Source organism: Cucurbita moschata, unplaced genomic scaffold (assembly GCF_002738365.1).
Source record: "Cucurbita moschata cultivar Rifu unplaced genomic scaffold, Cmos_1.0 Cmo_Scf00007, whole genome shotgun sequence".
NCBI lineage: Eukaryota > Viridiplantae > Streptophyta > Magnoliopsida > Cucurbitales > Cucurbitaceae > Cucurbita > Cucurbita moschata.
The window spans coordinates 971,973-991,009 of record NW_019268523.1 but is presented as its reverse complement, the minus strand read 5'-3'; the positions used below and the strand labels follow the sequence as shown (position 1 = coordinate 991,009).

The window sequence follows — 19,037 nt, the reverse complement described above, 5'->3', positions numbered from 1 at the left end:
TTCTCCATCTCCCGCCTCCTTTGGCGCGCTATTGCGCGAACCACTTGTTAATTTCTACGGCCCCGCCGCAACTCCACGCTCAAATTACCATATTACCCTTCATTACCCGATAAATTTTTAAACTCTATTTATAATAACGTTCAATTTTTCAATAATTCTAAACAAAATTAATGGGTTAAAATAGTAAGGAAAATTTAAAATTAAGTTATTACTTAAAAATAAAAAATAAAGACACTCCAAATCTATTTTATAAGGAAAGAGGAAAATATTTTTTTCATTAAAAAAAAAAAGAAAAATATCAAATTTTCTACCATTAAATTATTCGAATATAAAATTTGAGGGAGAGAGAATATATTTTTACCTAACAGAAAATTATTATATTAACTTATATTATTTTATTTTATAAAATATAATAAATAGAAAAATATATGCAAAAAAATGTTTGTAAATGGGGCAAAAGCTTCAAAAACACTCGAGCCCGGGTGGGGGCAGTTTAGGAATTTCTTAGACGAAAAAAACTGTATCCGAGACGCCACTGCCTTTTCAGTTCGGAGCGTGCGAGTTCCAGTGCATCGTTACGCTGACGAAAGTACCCCTGGAGGATAAAAGGACCGTTGGGTGAGGAAGGAGTTGTAAATAGAAAGAAAATGGAGGGGTAAAATGGAAAATGAAAGAAAATGCACGTGTCAAGTGAAAAAGTGGGGGGAAAATGGGAATGCCACGGTGTACTTCGTTGGAAAAGATGAGTTGGCGGATAAGAGTTACGAACAATTATATATTAAATATTTTATTTTAAAAAAAGTTATTTTGTCTAAAAAAAAATATTCTAAAGACCTTAATAATATTTTTTAATTTTTCTAAAAAATTTAAAAGTATACTTACGACTGTACATCAATTCTTAATAGTGTTTCAAAATTAATTTTTAATTTTTTTTAAAAATTGCATTTATCCTTAATTATTTTTTTTAATTTAAAAAATTTCCTCGAATTAATAATTAAAATGACAGCTGTACGTAATCAACATTTTTAATTAGTTCTATATAATACAAAATTTTTCAAGGACATTCGTCCAGTAATATCAGAGTTATCCAATAATCAAATTCCAACCACGCAGAATAAATTATTGGACCAGTCGAGTCGTGACACGTGTGCCGCCAGCTTGGATAAAAAATTATCATTGGAAATATAGCCCTGTAAATATAAATATCCAAATTTAATTAATTTTTATCAAACTTAATAAAATAATAATATATTTTTATTTAAAAATTCTACCGTATGAATAATAAAAAAAATTAGGAATAAACTAATTTAAAAACTTTATAGAAATTATGAAAATTAAATGTTAATATTTTAACCAAATTATTGTCGTTGGAATATACTATTTTTCTATTTTTGAAAAATTGTACAATTTTGGAAGTTTTTTCAAAATAAAATAGGTCAATTAATACGGTATAATTCATATTATAATTAATATGGAAAATTTGACACTAATATCATATAATATATATATAATTTTTTTATGAACAAACTTTTAATTTATCGGTTAGACCGAATAAAAAAGATATCAATTATCATTTGAAATATTCATCTATTTAATTATTTTTTGTTGAGCTAGGAAAAAAATAGTTTTAAAACATTACTATTTTAAAAATGACATAAGATAAGACTCAAATAGACATAAATTTTTATTTATATGCTTCAATGTATAAAAATATTAGGTAGTAAATAAAATAATTATTACGAAAATTATTAGACTTGTAACATTTTAATACGGTATTAAAGTATACCATACTTGATCAAGATATATAATGCTATTATATATTAGTGGTAGTTATAAATAAATAAATTAAATCACAAAATATATTATGGGGGAACTTTAAAATACTTGACATTGGTTAAATTAAATATTAAACATAAAATTGAGAAAAATAATAAATAAAATAAAACCATTTAAAATTTCGGACTAATATTAGAAAATGTTAATGGGCTTAGACAAATGAAGCCCATGTTTAGTTTTTGTTCTGGAATGTTCTAATTTCCTAATTTTTAATTTTTAATTTTGTATATAATAGATTTTTAAAATTTATATTTTATATTTAATAGAATAATTTATCATATATTTTTTAAAATTTAATGAAATTAAAAGTTTAAGATATATTAGTTTATAATAATAAAAAATGGTAATTTAATGGTATATAATTAATTAATTAATAGAATAACTCACTAAAAAAATTGTTTAAAAATAAAAATAAAAATCCTTGATTATATTTATAATTTAACGTTTCAACTTTTCTATATTCTAATTTGATTTTAAAAAAATAAATCAAAATTCCGTGATTCCAAAGCAAAGCTTAGTCAAGGAAAAACCCTCTCCCTAACCTTGAAATATTCTTTACTAAAATTAAGCTTAAATTTAAATTCCTTCCCTCCCATGGCGATGAAGGAGATCCACGCCTGAAACTCCATTCGATCAGCTGAAAGTTACCTCGAAGTTGGCCACGATTTCCACCGGTGAAGATCCTAGTATTCTTATTCTTTCCTCTGCTGTATCTTCTGCTGAAGAACCAATGGCGGTTCCCGCTGTTCAGTTCCCGATTTTCATGGCTGTCAGAGTGCTCGGGATGGTTGTGGCAGCTCTTGTGTTCATTTGGACCTTGCATTTCCGTGGAGGTTTGGCACTTAGCTCAGACAAAAAGGATCTCATCTTCAATGTAATTCGCTACTTCATCTTTATTCAGAAATTATTTTTCATATTCTTTTACCGTTTTTTTTTTATAAATTGATTCGCATGTTTGATAGGCTTGAGATCGTTGATTTTGTTTGTTTGAAATTAATTCCGCGCCATCTGTTTTCTCACCAATAGAGATGTATGGAACAAAATTAGGTGACGATATCATCGTCTATAGTATCATAATCGCACTTTTGCGGCAGCGAGACTGCGATTGTGCTGCACTTGGTCTAACCTAGCGAACAAGTCAGCTGTGTGAAATTCTGATTTTGTAGATAATATCGGCGTATGCTCGAGTTTCGAGTCACGTTTAAGAGAAATATTTTTGAAAACGCGAGTGAGAAAATATATTGAAAACAATTGTAAAGAACCCAATCTTATAAGCTAAAAGCGAGTAGGCAACAACGACGACTTTGATAGCATATAACCCGGGTATGAACAATTGACAACTAGTAACATCCCCTATACTTTAGAGTATTTTACGGGTATAAACATTATTTTTGTGACCGGGTCATACTCCCCACCCCGTATGGACACAACATAAAATAGTAAAGGCCTATCTAAGATGAAAGCATTGTAAAAGTGGTTTGGAATGGGCATGCGGTCATAGACAACACGTCCTAGACAAGCATGACCTATATGCAACACACACTTTGTACAAGAATATCGTGACATATAGCAACTACCAAGAACCATGCTTACCTCAGTCTGTAAAGGCTGTTTGCTGTCGTGAAAATCAATATGCTCTAAACTCATTGATGATGCACGCCTAGAGGAATTGAATCTATACTTTCTAGAGTTTGGATAATTGGTGATAAATTTGGGGATGATTATTGAGTAGCCATATGGAAATCTTGTCGTGTCAGCAAGCGGTGCTCTGAATTTGTCGTCAGCTCAATAAGATGAGAGCTAATGCAACATAGAATTCTTTCTTTACATGCTCTGAATAAATCCTATATGCTTTACATAATTGAAACATTACCTTTTAATTCTCATTTTTCCTTTTCCTTCCGCGTTTATTTGGTGAAGTTGCTCTTGTTTTGTAGGTTCATCCTGTTCTTATGGTGATTGGACTTATTCTTCTAAATGGTGAAGGTAAATATCTTTCTTCTTTGGATTGAAATTATGGCTTGAAGCATTAGTTTACATAATTTTTCGTTCTTCCTGGACAGTGATTTTAATGCGATGTTCTATACTGGCAATTTGAATACATATGTAGATTATGTGAAAATATAATACTGCTTTGTTATAGATTATGAAATTACATCCCAACTAAAGGTATGTTCTTGAGATTTGTATTCTGAAATCATTCGCGAACTCGAGTTCGAGTTATTTTCGTAGCACGCCGGTGCTCTCAATGGTTTTGTTCACCCTGCTTAGATATATTGATGCAGCCATGTTAGCATACAAGACAGTTTCAGGAACCAAGAACTTCAGGAAACTAGTTCATCTTGCACTCCAGTTTGTTGCATTGTTTTTAAGCCTGATTGGCGTATGGGCTGCCTTGAAGTTCCACAATGACAAGGGCATCGACAACTTTTACAGTCTACATTCATGGTTGGGCTTAGTTTCTGTCTTTTTGTTTGGCATCCAGGTTCGTAAATCGTAATATCCGCTGCTATGTTTTATCTTTTTGTTGAGCTACGTGATTCTAATTAATTAGGGTGGCTCCATTTGGACAGTGGGGTGCAGGATTTGTAACCTTTTGGTACCCAGGTGGCTCAAGAAACAGCAGAGCTACTCTGTTGCCATGGCATGTTTTCTTTGGCGTTTACATATATGGCCTTTGCATTGCTACAACTGTTACTGGATTGTTGGAAAAGGCTACCTTTCTTCAAACCAGTAAGGTAATATTACGCTATTCTAATGAGGCTTTGCTGATAAATTCATTGGGTATCGTCGTTGTTGTTTTGGGTGGCCTCGTAGTTCTTGCGGTTATCGCTCGGTCGAACGACAAAGGTGACGTTTACAGAGGGCCAGCAGAGTAGGATGAAAACGTTATATGCTGGTTCATAGTTGAAATGGAACAAGTACTTGCACTGTGTATGGACTTCTCATCAAAATGAAACTTGCCTTTATTTGTAATTGAGTAAAATGATTCATACTTAAACGGAAAGATCGCATTGGAGAGGAATCGGGAGTGATTTTAAAATGATTAAAATTAGTTTTATTAGACTCAAACCGAAACATATTTTTAATCATTGAGAATCAAAGTTGAATTGATTTTGAATGATTAAAAACATATTTTGGAGTGATCGAAGTGATCTTTTAACTATTTTGTAATCACTTTCTAACATGCCTATGGTATCATTCTCCCCTTGCGAATCTAAACAAATTTTACCGATCTCATTGTAAAAAATCATAAAAATCCAAATAATCACAATCACAAATCCCCAAAATCACAACACTATCAAGAACTGAAGCCAAAGGTATCTATTTATAAGAAATCAGATAAAAAGTTGGGATAACAAACAGATGATGTTGGCTATGAAACTCATAGTTTGGCTCACAGGAAGCAAAGATGGTGCTGACCAACAAACAAACAGAGGTCAACAAAATCATGGGCAAACTGAGGCCAACAATGAAATTGAGATGATATTATATGAAACTTGGGCAAACTGGTCCCTTGGACAGGCCAAGGCGGACTTCCATTCCATGGTGCATGTCCAATGGCCTCAAAGATTCAGATTCCCTTGGGTCTGCAAATCACATTCACATAAACAAGGTGTATAGATTAACACTGGCAGAGACTATTATCTAAAATGTGTATTTTAAGCAACAGATGGACTGCACAATTGAGATTCATTATGTTAAGTCAAAGTGAAAAAGAAGTGCGAAAAAATGGCCAAAGCAATTCATCCTCCTTATGTCGGATGTCCCGGTCATGCTTGTCCAAGACGTTTTGTCCATGACTGCATGTCCATTCCAAACCCCTTTTGCATGCTTTCATCTTAGATATCTTTACTCTTTCATGTTGTGTCAACCTGAGAGTGTATGACCGATCACCAAAATCATGTCTACACCCGCCAAGGCTAAAATGCCGCGAAATATACTATAGAGGGATATGACTAATCATGCTATCAAAGTCGTGCCTAATCGCTTTTAGTTTATAACATTGTTTTCTTTCAAATTGTTTTCAACGTATTTCCCCACTCACGTTTTCCAATATATTTCTCTTAAACATGACTTGAGGCTCTAGAATACGCTGTCATAGTCTACAAAGTTAGAATTTCTCACGGCTGACTTGTTCGCCAAATTAGAACAAGTGTCGCACAATCACTGTCCCGTAGCCGCAAGAGTGCGATTGTGACACCCCCGCAGAATCACACAACACATACATACCCGACTATGGATTTCGACCCTTACACATTTACATCACTCGGTCCCCCCTTCCCTTTCCTCAACCATGTAGACACTTGGGTGACTTAATAAGAGTCCTAAAAAAACTCATTACGCTCAAAAGAAATATTTAAGGCAATGAAAAAGCTCTACCTAATGATGAAAATGTATAATAGAGAACAGAATCAGATGAGTTATATGGATTTATTTTACCATTTAGATAATCTTCAAAGCCAAAGTCATCCAAGCTTCCAGTAAGAGCCTCCAAACCCAACATTGAAGATGGAATAGGTCCTGGAGGCCTTTGAAATCTGCAATAGTTTTTAAGTTAAAATAAACAAGTGCTCCAACTTAGAACACACCAAGAGAGATACAGCATCAATACAAGAAGAGTGGCCTTACCGAGAAAGAATTTGCCTCTCAAAATCCATCTTCAATGGAAAAGCAGATCCATATGTATTCACCAGAATTTTCCTTTTCATCTCTTCTTCTGTTCTTCTCGTCTATATCAAGAAAAAAAATTAATTTAACCAACGAGATCAAGCTTGTTTTTCATCCCAAGTATTCAAAGGAATGTATTGTGGTTCATCCATTTTAAAACGTGTCTATTAGGGAGAGGTTTTCACACCCTTACAAAGAATGCATCGTTCCCCTTTTCAACCGATGTGGGATCTCACAATCCACCCCTTTTGGGATCCAGCATCCTCACTGGCACTTGTTCCCTTCTCCAGGACCTCTCAATTCACCGTGTCTAGCTCTAATCCCATTTGTAACGAATCCAAGGCCACTGCTAGCAGATATTGTTCTCTTTGGCTCATTACGTATCGTCGTTGGCCTCACAATTTTGAAACTCGTCTACTAAGGAGAGGTTTCCACACCCTTACAAAGAATGTTTCGTTCCCCTCTTCAACCGATGTGGGATCTCACAATCCACTCCTTTCGAGACCCAGCGTCCTTGACACTTGTTCCCTTCTCCTGGACCTCTCAATTCAGTGTCCAGCTCTAATCCCATTAGTAACAATCCAAAGTCACTGCTAGCAGATATTGTCCTCTTTTGGTTCATTATGTATCGCCGTTGGTCTCACGGTTTTGAAACGCATCTACTAGGGAGAGGTTTCTACATCCTTATAAAGAATATTTCGTTCCCCTCTCCAACCGAAGTGGAATCTCATACTTTTTTCTATACAGAGGTCAAATGGGACACTAGATAAATCACTCTGAAATGAAATTCTCAGCACCATTTTACAACAATTGATAAAACCAGACCCCAAAAATTTCAAAATAAGGGAGTACAACGAGAAATTTGAGCAAAAAACAGGAAGTAAAACATGAAGCTACAAGTTTCTAATCCGAGTAACTTAAACAAACAAGTGGTTCATCAGCTCCATCGAACCCAGATTATCTTGTCTAATGGCAATTACTAAACAGCCGAAGCGATATAGAAACCAAGTGAGACAACTTAGATTGAAAAAACTGAGAGAGAAGGAAGAGGGGAAATTACAGTTTCATAGATGGATTCAACAGGATGAGATCCAACGAGATCGCTCTTCACGCCTTGGAGCCCAAATCGAAGGGCATCATTCTGGATCCCTCCGATTTCATGGGGAATGGCCTTCGAAGACTCCATTTTCGTTTTCCCTTCGCTCAAGAAAACTTTTTAAACTTGTTCTGCAAGTCGCGCGAGCCCGCCGTGCCTCTGCCTACAGAAAATTGGTAAAGTATTGGTATTTATACAAAACGCCGTGACTTGGAAGAAAATTTTGAATATTGACAAAATAATCATAATTTATTTTGAATTCTTTTCAATTTTATTTTCGGTAGAAAATTACGAATTAAAAAAAAAATTAAAAAAAAAGCGGGGAATATTACCGCACAACTTCCGTTCCTGGCGGTGGCCATTTGATTGGGAGAGCCAAGTTATTGATTCATTTTGCAGAAGTCTCGGCGACTAGCTATCACATTCTCGGCTAGAGCCGCTGATTCTATGATTCTACTCAGCCGTCTTCCGATCAGCCTCGCCGGACAAAGCAAAACCCTCCGATGAGGAAGTCTCGCTTGCGAAAGAATGTTTCTGACTCTATATGGCTATGAATTCTTGTGAGTATTGACTAGGTAGCACTTGGATTGGAATTTGTGAATTCTTGTAAATATGCAGTAAAATATATCTCTTTTGGGAGTGCTTGTGTTGATAATCCCATTCGGAACAGAATTGTAATTTGAATATTTAGGAGAGAAATGTGCGGCCCAAAACGGAGGGAAGCGATTCGACTTGGGCCAGGGATCACTGCAGAAGTCGGTGAGCTTAATGCATTACATAATTTATCATTACATTGTTAACTGAGAATTTCATTGAAACTCTTGCAGGGAAGGGAGAGAATGCTCTGTATGAAGTCCGGCTTATTTCTAAACACTATTCCCGGTGCTTCACCATGATAAAGGATATGGTATAATCAAATTCTGCTACATATTGTGGTTTCATTTAGTATACAAAATGTGTGTAGCCATAGAAAATGTGTTCTTATGTTCTTTTGCGTTCTATATATTCTCTCCACTCCAGGGTCAAGTCCACATGAAAGTTCCATTACATATATCCTATCGTGTAACCACTCAAGTCCACCGCTAGTAAATATTGTCTGTTTTGGCTCGTTATGTATCGCTGTCAACCTCACGACTTTAAAATGCGTTTACTAGGGAGAGGTTTACAGATCCTTATAAGGAATGTTTCATTCCTCTATCCAACCAACGTGAGATCTCATATTTTGTCATTATGGCATTGATAAGATTCTTTTCATCGTGCCGTGAATAAACAGGTTTTGCATATTTTTTATTTCGAATACGTATGTGTATGTGTATGTGTGTGTATATAGATAACTGAAAATGTTGTTTGACGTATGATTATAGTATTAGAATTGGATTTTGAATTGATAGCAGCTTCATTTGTTAGTAACTACCTGAAAGGTAATGAAATTAGTAGTCCGAGTTATTAAAAGCTTTGTTTGTCTGAAGGTCTACTACAAAGGCATGCACGTGAAGTGAGAAGGTAAAGCTGCTCCCAACTTTCACCATCCCAATAAACAAGAAATGATATCAACACTAAAGCAGAGAACCCCAAAACTAAAAGCCTTAACCTTTCTACGCAGGCAGGCAGGCAGGCCTGAGGTCCTTCTACATGATTGCTCTTAATTTCTTAGCGCAAACACAAACCCCCTCCCTAACACCTGCAAAAATATGCCTGAAAATGAAACACAAAGCGAATCTCCTTTCCTTTTCCCATTTCCTCAGAACTTTTCAGCACCCTTTCAAATGAGGTAAAAAGTTGTTCTTTCTTGTTTTGTGTTTATCCCTCTGTCTTGTTCTCATCCATGACAGGCACCCACCTTGCCTCCACGTTTGCTCCTTTGTACTGTTTCTATCTTCCTTTTCTCCTTTTGGCATCTCCTTTTCTTTGCTTGCTTTACTTCTCACCTGCACTCATATTACACTCATCACTGTTCTGTATGAATATCTGAACACAATGGGATATCTCTTTTATTTGCTACTTTAGGCATTGTCATCTGTAAACATTTCCTCATGGGCGTTTGTAGAAAATGCCTCAAACTTTACTTTAACAACTGGGGTTTAAGATGCAATATCTCTGTGTTGGAATAAAAATTTATGCCTTAAATGAGAAGATTAGCCAAACAATGTTAAGGGCAGTAGTTGAATCACAGTTCAATTATACCAGTGAGACAAAATCTACGTGGGAGGGAGTCCCACGTTGACTAATTTAGGGGATGATCATGGGTTTATACGTATGAGGTTTTTTGGGAAAGCCCAAAGTAAAGCCACGAGAGCTTATGCTCAAAATGGACAATATCATACCATTGTGGAAGAGAGTCGTGATTCCTAACAACTTCTCGTGCTCAACGATAACCTTTGAGAACTGTTTTTTCGTTCTACTTCTTTTGTTTCTTTTCACTTCTAGTGTTTCCCTTGAATCCCGGCCTTTTCACCTGTGGACTTATTTTGAGATTATACCAACAGATATTGAGGTACAAGCATGTGGATGTTTTATGAATGACAGATGCAATGATTCTGAGACATTTTTTGTTACGTTATTTTAGGCATTTGACCATATCCTTCAAATGCATAACCATTTTTTCCAGAAAGAGAGAAAAAAAGCAGAATTTTCAACATAAAGCAGCAGAAACTGTGAGAGCCCATTTTGAATTTTGCAGGAAAGAATCTCGATGGGCTCCACAATAAAGCAAGGAGCGTGGGGACGGTTGGGTAAGTGGGATTGTTAAGTGAAATGTACCAGAGTTTTCGGTGGATGGTGTCGAGGATTGTTGGGAGAGAGTCCCAAATTAGCTAATTTAAGGGATGATCATGAGTTTATAACTAAGAAATACATCTCCATTGGTACGAGGCTTCTTGGGAAATCAAAAGCAAAGCCACTAGAGCTTATGCTTAAAGTGGACAATATCATAACATTGTGGAGAGTCGTGATTACTACTGTTGGGAAGTTTGGAAGTATGTTTTGTGAAATTGGCTTTGCTCCTGATACTGATATATTCTTGTTCAGAGCCCTACAGGAATATGTGAAGAGCGTGGTCCCAATTTTAATCGTACACTTCTCCATCTTGTTAGAACATCGATCTGAATCAGTCAAGCCTAATCTTGACGACCCTTTTTGTAGAAATGCACAATCAACGAGGAAGAGAATGAGACTAAAATTTCTCCCTAGATTTCTTAATTAGTTGGATTTGTTTGAATCTTCCCTCTACTTAATCATGATTATCATTTGAAAGATCAAAGAATGTACGTACCACTTTCTCTGATTTCTTTCTGGGAATGGAATAAGAATTAGATGAACCAGTTTCTTCTTTCCCACAATCCTTTAACGACCTCTCTTTAATGGGAGGCGTGGAAGCAGGGCTAGGACTTGTTGAGCTTCTATCAGGCGGTGTGCTTTGAGTTCCCACATCCTTAGTCATCCCTTCCACTTTCTTTTCTACATCTTAAACAATGAACTTGAGAAACCTTTCAAAGCACATTACAAGAAAAAAGGAACAAAAAAGGCAAGAAAATGGTACCTGGAATTTGTGTAAAAGTAATTGGCCTTTCCTGGAGTTGTGTGGAATTTGTGGAATAAACTAAAGGAGCAGACATGGTGATTCTGGTTCTTGAATTTCTGAATGACCTTGCGCTTAGTGACTTAGCAGATAAACACTCCATTGGAACCTCCCCTGAGAGAGGATTGCAAATATATTTCTCTGCTTCATACCACTTTGAGTTCAAAGCAAGCCCTTCTGGCGGTGACAAGCTTTCCCAACTATTATAATTCGACCTGGATTGTAATGCTGCACAAAAACCCTTTTCTATCACAATCTCAAAACAAAGACAGGCAACTCCTTTTCAAACATGTCTTACCTTTGAGAGCGGTAGTGAATGAGTAGGTTGATGGGTCAATTTCATCTGCAAAGAAGAAATCAAGAAACAAAAGATGAGATGATATGAGAGTCAAAACTGATATGAACCACAAAACAGAGAGAGTACCTCTCATGGAGTAGTAGCCTGGGGAAGAAGCAGTGCTGGAGATGGTTATGTTTGATCTGAAGGATCTCCCATCTTCTTCCCTAAAGCTTCTTAGATATGACCCTGAAAACCTTCTGGAATTTGTGTTCTCACACTTCATCCTTGCCCTTACTGCCCACTCTCTCAAATTTAAGTCGTCTGGTTCTTCTCTTCTCTGTGAACCATAATGGAACTGCTCCATTCTAAGGCCTTCAAGAAATGAGGAACTACTAGCTTACTAATATCACTCTTCTCTGTGCTTTATAAGGCTAAATATTTTCTTATGTTTGTTTTATGTACACATTCTAATTGTTATTCCATGTCTATAAAGGCTGAAGAATCATCTCTGTCACAGCCAGAATTGCTAAGTTCTTTATTTGCAAGACAAAACAAGTCCATTTCAACAATTTACAGTCTCGATTATTGGTCTTTATTGTTAGCATTCTGTTTCAAACAATGGGTTTTGCACTAAGTTGTTGTATAGCTTAAAGTGTTTCCCATGCATTGTCACTTTGTTAATGGGGTTTTCCTTCCTAAATAGTTTTAGTTTTAATTTTGATGCTTATGTTACTTTATGTCACGTTTATATCATGTCATGTCATGATCAATGCTCGCCCCCATTTTATTGTTCATATGATTATGTTGTTGATTTTGAAAATTTTGCTTTTTTCGGTTTGGTGCAGATGTGTCTAGAAACCAAGACGGATGGAATGAGGATACAGTGAAGAATTCTTAAAGAAAATTGCTCATTGTTCTTGGTTAATGGGTATCTTTTCGGGTAACTTTATCTCTATACGAGCTATAAACCTTATAAATTGTGTAACGAGTTCTTAAACTTTTTTTTTTAATAGATAGTATTCGATATTTTTAAAAAATGGAATTTTATTTACAATGAAGATATGTGTCCATGACATTGGAGGAGATGGAGTGGTAGTGTAGAAGGTAGGGGTAGAGAGGTCCCGCTTCAGTGTTTATCTCATCATTATCTTTCTCCATTTTTCGTTTCTTGTGCATTGCCTACCTTGGTTTCATCAAAATCACAGTTTTTTTTTTCTCTCTTTTTTTTTTTATTTTCCAATATTCTAAATAATTTTTATAAAATAATGAACTAATATGGTCTTGTCTTGAATTAAAAATTAATTTCATGAAATAATTGTAAATATTTATTTATTCATCCACTATGCTGCCATTTTCCTCCTAGGCATTTTCTCTATTTAAAAATATAATAATAAGTAAATAAATAAATAAATAAAATAATGATGTATCATCCATCATGGGCTTGACGTGCATTGGATAAGTTGTAGGGAGCGTCAAATGTCAATTAACAATTACTTGAGGGGCTAAAGTGTAATATTACCATAATGAGTCACCCTTTTAAGTGCAACCAACTACTCGAACCAACAAGATGAATGTTAAAAGATATTTAATATTAAATTATAATTTATCATATATATCATATTTTATATTTTATTACAGGCAAATATCTAGATATTTAATTTATTATCTCATATATTGTTCTTTTTATTTATTACCATCTTCATATTCTTGTAATTTATTTGATTATAAATAGAGAAGTTTCCTACACCAATGGTGGTGGATTAAGCAAACATTTGCACCTAAATTAAGTATGAAACTCAATAAAATTAAACCGAAGGGCTTTATTAGACTCTAAATAAAAGGGCAATTATAAATTACAACCTCTATATTGAACACTCTCGATAGTCTACAACATTACAAATCACACCTTTGTGCTCCAACAAAGTCGATGGGAAGGGTATGATTTCTTGATTTTGAAAACCACGAGAGCATTAAAACACGAGTGTATGATTATCAACGACCATAATTCAACAGATTAAGAGGTCCGAGGATCTCCGATCCTATATGCCGTGGAACTAAGAAAAAAAAAAGATTGGTTTACAAAATAGACAAAGGAAACCACCACCCAAGCTGACCGGGTTCGATTCAGTAACCCAACCCTAGTCGGTGAAACCAGAGATGGTGGCATGAGGGTGGCAAGCCTTGGCATTTGCGGTGGGCTCAGCAGCTGGGCTGGGCTCGGTGGGCTTTACAACAAGTTCGGCCGGCAAGTCCCCAATGTCCCTCAAGTAGAAGGTATAGAAGAGTTTGAAAGGGAATATGATCTGCTGCAGCTTAACCTGACCCCTCACACCTTCGAAAATCCCTGACCCACCAGTCACAGCCAGGTACGTGTCCTCATAGGTGAGGTAAGGCCCCTGCACCGCTATGTGACCGTAATCCCCAAAGTAAAAGCTGTAGATGGCCTCGTAATGGTCACCTTTCATCTCCGGTTTGTTTTGCACCAATATGCATAACCCTGCCGTTATCCCTACCCGTTTTTGTAGGTCTCCGGTGTATAGCTGTAATTTATTAAAAAAAAATTAATAAACTATTATGAACGTGCTTCTTTCTACTTTTTCTTGCTTGACCATCGGGAATCTTCCACGAAGAACAAGGACATTAATTCAGAGACTAAGCAGAGAAATCCTCGCTTTTCGATGGCGCTAAGTGAGATTGATATTCACTAAGAAAAATCTTCCGACGAAATAAAAATACTAGCTCTCATATGAATCTAAGCATTCTGTTCAGATTTTCTTCTCGGAAAATTGCGATTCCTATAGACTACACTACATATAGAAAATACTCCAGAATGAAAATTGATTCAGTGAATTCAAAATCAAAACATAGAAAACAAGATAAACAGATCATAAAGCTCACTTACTTTGTTCGTAAAGGGAACCAGATCGCCAAGCGCATTCGTATTCTTCTGGCTTAACCTAAGATATGCAGGACTTTGACGATCTCTCTCGTTGATTTCATAAACATATAGTTCCTGAACTTTACCTACGGAAATCAAAGAAACGATCAAAATCCACACAGATCCTCCAAAACAAATGTCGATTCATTGAAAAAACCTAAGAACTCACTCGGATTAGGAGAATCAGAGGCACTGCCCTGACTACGGCAAGAGAACGATCTTCCAGATGTGGAGAAACTCAGATTCTTCTTCGGGGCGGAGAAGAGCTTGGAGCTCTGAGTGAACAATTGACCAGGAAGCTTGACGGAAACAGGCCGATTAACAGAGGAATTAGTCGGACTCGCGCAGGATAATCGCACAGAGTTGGAAACTGCTCGCAAAGTTGCCATGGACGACGATTTCGATCTCTGATTTTGGAGTTTGGATGGAGAGAAAGTGGAAGAAAAAGTGTTCTGAGAGAGAAGAAAACGAAGCGATTGGGATTCCTAAATAGAGAGAATATTTTTCGGTGTTTTTAATTAATAATTTTAAATCAATAATTTTTGGGGTATTCTAGCGTCTGATCGCCGTCGGGGACGTGGACGGCGCGCATGTGGAAATGGTGGAGACGGCGGCCAACAATAGTCAACCCGACGACGACTACACGTGGCAGTTCGCGATTGGAAATCATGGTACATTAGTCTTCCAGTTCTACGGAAGGTTCGGTGTGAACGACTGGACCGGATTATAACGTGTGAAAACAACAGGTCGGTGGGCCAGAATTTCCATTCACTTGTCGGTGAGAATATCAAAATTATAGAATTTAAATTTTAAAGAGTTTTTTAGAAGAGAAGAACGGTCGGCACATTTTAAAACATTTAACGGATAAATTATCTATAAAAAAAAATAATAATAAACAACACTTTCTTTATTTTCTAACATTTTAGTATTTATTTATATTTTTTAACCTTTAATTCTCGTAATTTTAATGGTAAAAATTGCCACTTAATTATGAGATAATTTTTACAATAGAAAATAAATGAGTAGTATATACACTAAATCATTCGGAATTAAAATATCAAAATAATTAAAAAAAACAACTCAACAAAAAAAATCTATATATATCTATATATATATAGATTTTTTTTTGAATGATGATAAACATGTGCATTAAAAAAATAAAAATGATAAACATGTGCATTAAAAAAACGGTTATTGATTTTTTGGATGACATATTTAAAAGAAAAATATGGTGCACTAACTATACATAACTCGATAAGATATTTATTATTATTATTATTATTTTGCTGGAGAAAAGGACAAATTCGTCAAATATAATACGTAAAAAAGTCATTTTATTAATATAGTACTATTATTTACCTGTCTATAACACTCATATGATTTTTTAATTAATTAATTTTTTTAGTTCAATAACACGTGGATCGAAATAATTCAAATATTTAATCTTTTAATTGGACCGTATTGATTGGGAAAGGCATAGAATAATTATTGCTTCACTTTTATAAATTAAAAGGGTTCTAATATGATTGCTGAGGTAGGTGAGACAACAACATCATTAGTAGTAAATTATTTAATCTTCCTAGGAAATTACGTTTTTATCCTTTAATTTTGGCCTAAATTAAAATCGAGTAATAAATAATTTTGGTCTCGAGACATGGTTTCGGTTAGTAATTTTAAAGTTTCAATTTAGTCTCTATAGTTTTAATTCAATTTCCGTAGTTTAGTCAAACTTTATTAATTATATTCCGTCTTTTTAATAATATTAAGGTATGAAATAATATTAAGTGAGGACTAAATTGTAATTTTTTAAAATTGTTTGGACAAAATTGGAAGTATGTCTAAATTTGAGGGGCTATGAAAATAAAAATTGTAATTTAATTTAAAATATTATAGGGAGTAAAGTAAATTGAAAGTGAAGTCCAATTAGGCCCATAAAAGCTCAATGCTCGATGTGTGGGGCTTAGCCCGAGAGGCCTATGGAGTACCGGCTTTGCGTTGTCAGCTCGGCTGCTAGGCGGCACCACTGTTTGATTTCTTGTTATAGGTTGGTTTATAACATTAATGTAACGGGTCAAAGCGAACAATATTTGCTAACCGTGGGTATCAGTTGTTACAACTGGTATCAAAGCCAGACACCGGACGGTGTGCCAATGAAGACGTTAAGACCCCTAAGGAAGGTGGATTATGAGATCTCATTGATTGAAGGGGAGAACGAAACTGAGCTTGAAGAAACGCAAAGCAAACATATATCCGATCTTGAGCCTGAAGCTCTGATACCAAATGATAAGGAAAGGAATCACTACAAGGAGAGTAAGATTCGGATGACCTTGTTTGAGATTCGAATCACTCCGCAAGCAAGATCGATCATGTCTAGCTTGAATGATTCTTGTTGATCAAATATCTCAACGCAAGAACACTTGTTTGAGATTCGAATCACTCCACAAGCAAGATTGATCATGTCGAGCTTGAATGATTCTACATGCAACCTAAACTATGTATAATTGCAAATAAACTTAGTCATTGGCTAAAGAAAAACACAAATGCTTCTTTTACTATATTTTCCAAGTCTACCTACAAATACAACGTAGGCCTCAAAATGAAACTATTAAAGGCAGTTGTAATATTCTGACCATAATTAACCTTTATGTAAAATTAAAAGTCTTAAAATACATTAATGAAATACAATAAATCTAAATTACTAATCCACCCAAAATTTATAACAATCAAACTTAATTCCTCTTTAATGTGTCATGAATTGTAACATTTTTTGATAATTTTGACAACATTTTCTTCACATATTCATTGAAGTATATTGTATGATTAATGTCTCTTCATTCATATCAAAAACATTCTTATAAGAGTATGTAAATCTCTCTCTAACATACATGTTTTAAAACTGTGAGTCAGACGGCAATGGATTTAAACTGTTACAGTTGTTAATTTAAAATATAGTGACAAAATTAATCAAAATTGTTTTTTATTTAATAAATCATTGAATTTATAAAAATATTTATGACGTTGATTAAATTTTTAAATCTTAATATTATGACCTACCGATATTTAATTCATAAAAGTCATACTTTTTAATAATAATAATATTAATTTTGTTAATCATCCACCCCTGTGGGTGGCCACGTCTAGATTCATCCACTAGACAAGGAATGTGCTCCCGTCCTTAAAATATCCAAACAAACCCCGACAAAATCATACTCTAAAAGCAAATTTTTTATTTTTTAATTTTAAAAATTACCTGGAGTTTTATTTTTATAATAATAATTGATATTTTATCTATTAAATTTTGCTCGAACTATAATTATAATTATAATAAACATATGTATGTTACCCGTAATAATTTATTGTTTAATAGGTTAAATTAAAGCAGTAATTATTAAACTTTTAAATTTACATATAATGGGTCTATAAATTATTTTGAAATGATTTTTATCGGTTCTAATTTTATATCTAATAAATGACCTTTTAACGGATGAACTTCTACTTGCCACAATTTTAAGTAACTTTGGTCACTGTATTTTGAGTTTTATTCTATTTGGTCCTTGTACTTTCAATAAATCTGAAATTTTAACGAATTTGTGGTACATATTGTAATTTCGTAAAAGTTAAAGGTCTTTTATGTAAGAATTCGAACAATTGCAACCCCACAACACAAAAGGAAAAAACCTGCAGCTTTGGCAATTATTTCGTCTTATAATTTTCGTTCGTCATATCCAGCAAAGTTTCATTAAAAGTAGTCTAAGGTCTAGCAATTAATTATTATGTCCGAAAATTATAAATGGTTGGAAGAGAAAACAAAACATTTTTTTTATAAATACGTGGAAATCTCTCCTCAACAGACACACTTTTAAAATGTAAGATTAACCGTTTGTTGATATTGAAGTCAGACACTGGGTCGTGTGCCAGCAAGGACCGTTATACACCAAGGGCAAAATGGGAAAACTTGCACACATTCTCTCTCTAACCTTTGAGTTGATGATCCTTTGTTAAAAGAGGGGAGGAGGGGGGGCCTAGATGAGAGAGAAAGGGAATATGATTTGTGAGTGAAGCATTTCCACACCCAAATCTATTCCCCCACTAATTCAACCTCTACATTCCCCCACTAACTTTTAAATCAATCTAACACAAATACCAATATTTGAAAATCAAACCCTAAACCCTTTTAAACCGTGGACCGTTGAAGATAGTTCTCGATCTTGACTAATAAGAATTATTGAAGAGAATTTACGATAAAGTGGCTTCTGGGTGGAGAATAGAGATGTCCACAGAACGAGATTAGTCGAGATCTAGAACTATCTTCAATTTACGAGGACTGTAAATTGACTTCTGGGTCAAGAATAGAGATGTTCACTGGACCGTAAAGTGGCTTCAATTTACAAGAATATAAACGTTGTCCCTTGTCCTCCCTAATTGTAATAGTTCAAGCCCTCTGCTTGTTTGGTTTGACCCGTTAATTATCGTCCTCAACCTCGTTTGTTAGGAAAAGGGTTCCTGGGAATGTTTCGTTATTCTCTCCAACTAATGTGGGATCTTACAAAAATAGTTCTAGATCTTGGGTAAGAAGAATTATGGTAGATAATTTAGAGATGTCCATGGGACGGGTAAAGAGGGCTAATTTCTACCGATA

At 34.8% G+C, this 19,037-nt stretch overlaps 4 protein-coding genes and 1 long non-coding RNA gene across 6 annotated transcripts; 2 read left to right on the top strand and 3 right to left on the bottom strand.

Annotated features, from left to right (window-relative positions):
• Nucleotides 1-2,362: 2,362 nt before the first annotated feature.
• On the top strand, nt 2,363-4,833 carry LOC111445099 (probable transmembrane ascorbate ferrireductase 2). The gene is made up of 4 exons (XM_023083329.1): nt 2,363-2,710; nt 3,774-3,822; nt 4,122-4,321; nt 4,410-4,833. Exons 1-4 carry the CDS (start codon nt 2,567-2,569, stop codon nt 4,713-4,715), a joined length of 699 nt encoding a protein of 232 aa, XP_022939097.1. The 5' UTR covers nt 2,363-2,566; the 3' UTR covers nt 4,716-4,833.
• Nucleotides 4,834-5,140: 307 nt separating this feature from the next.
• On the bottom strand, nt 5,141-7,789 carry LOC111445100 (cyclin-B1-2-like). The gene is made up of 4 exons (XM_023083330.1): nt 7,568-7,789; nt 6,469-6,569; nt 6,280-6,377; nt 5,141-5,426 (listed from the first exon to the last, which is right to left on the bottom strand). Exons 1-4 carry the CDS (start codon nt 7,691-7,693, stop codon nt 5,326-5,328), a joined length of 426 nt encoding a protein of 141 aa, XP_022939098.1. The 5' UTR covers nt 7,694-7,789; the 3' UTR covers nt 5,141-5,325.
• A 137-nt stretch (nt 7,790-7,926) lies between these two features.
• LOC111445101 lies at nt 7,927-9,145 on the top strand. Its single transcript, XR_002710789.1, has 3 exons — nt 7,927-8,362; nt 8,431-8,510; nt 9,073-9,145. It is a non-coding gene; the product is annotated as an uncharacterized LOC111445101 (long non-coding RNA).
• LOC111445097 lies at nt 9,028-12,250 on the bottom strand. 2 transcript variants are annotated; one of them, XM_023083326.1, is made up of 5 exons: nt 11,605-12,250; nt 11,479-11,523; nt 11,142-11,408; nt 10,875-11,065; nt 9,028-9,531 (listed from the first exon to the last, which is right to left on the bottom strand). In XM_023083326.1, exons 1-5 carry the CDS (start codon nt 11,822-11,824, stop codon nt 9,355-9,357), a joined length of 900 nt encoding a protein of 299 aa, XP_022939094.1. In that variant the 5' UTR covers nt 11,825-12,250; the 3' UTR covers nt 9,028-9,354. The 2 variants fall into 2 exon arrangements, with proteins under 2 accessions (XP_022939094.1, XP_022939095.1); XM_023083327.1 differs by having other exon boundaries at nt 10,875-11,059; nt 11,605-12,249.
• A 1,010-nt stretch (nt 12,251-13,260) lies between these two features.
• On the bottom strand, nt 13,261-14,883 carry LOC111445098 (allene oxide cyclase, chloroplastic-like). The gene is made up of 3 exons (XM_023083328.1): nt 14,568-14,883; nt 14,363-14,484; nt 13,261-14,000 (listed from the first exon to the last, which is right to left on the bottom strand). Exons 1-3 carry the CDS (start codon nt 14,785-14,787, stop codon nt 13,599-13,601), a joined length of 744 nt encoding a protein of 247 aa, XP_022939096.1. The 5' UTR covers nt 14,788-14,883; the 3' UTR covers nt 13,261-13,598.
• Between the last annotated feature and the right edge of the window lie 4,154 nt (nt 14,884-19,037).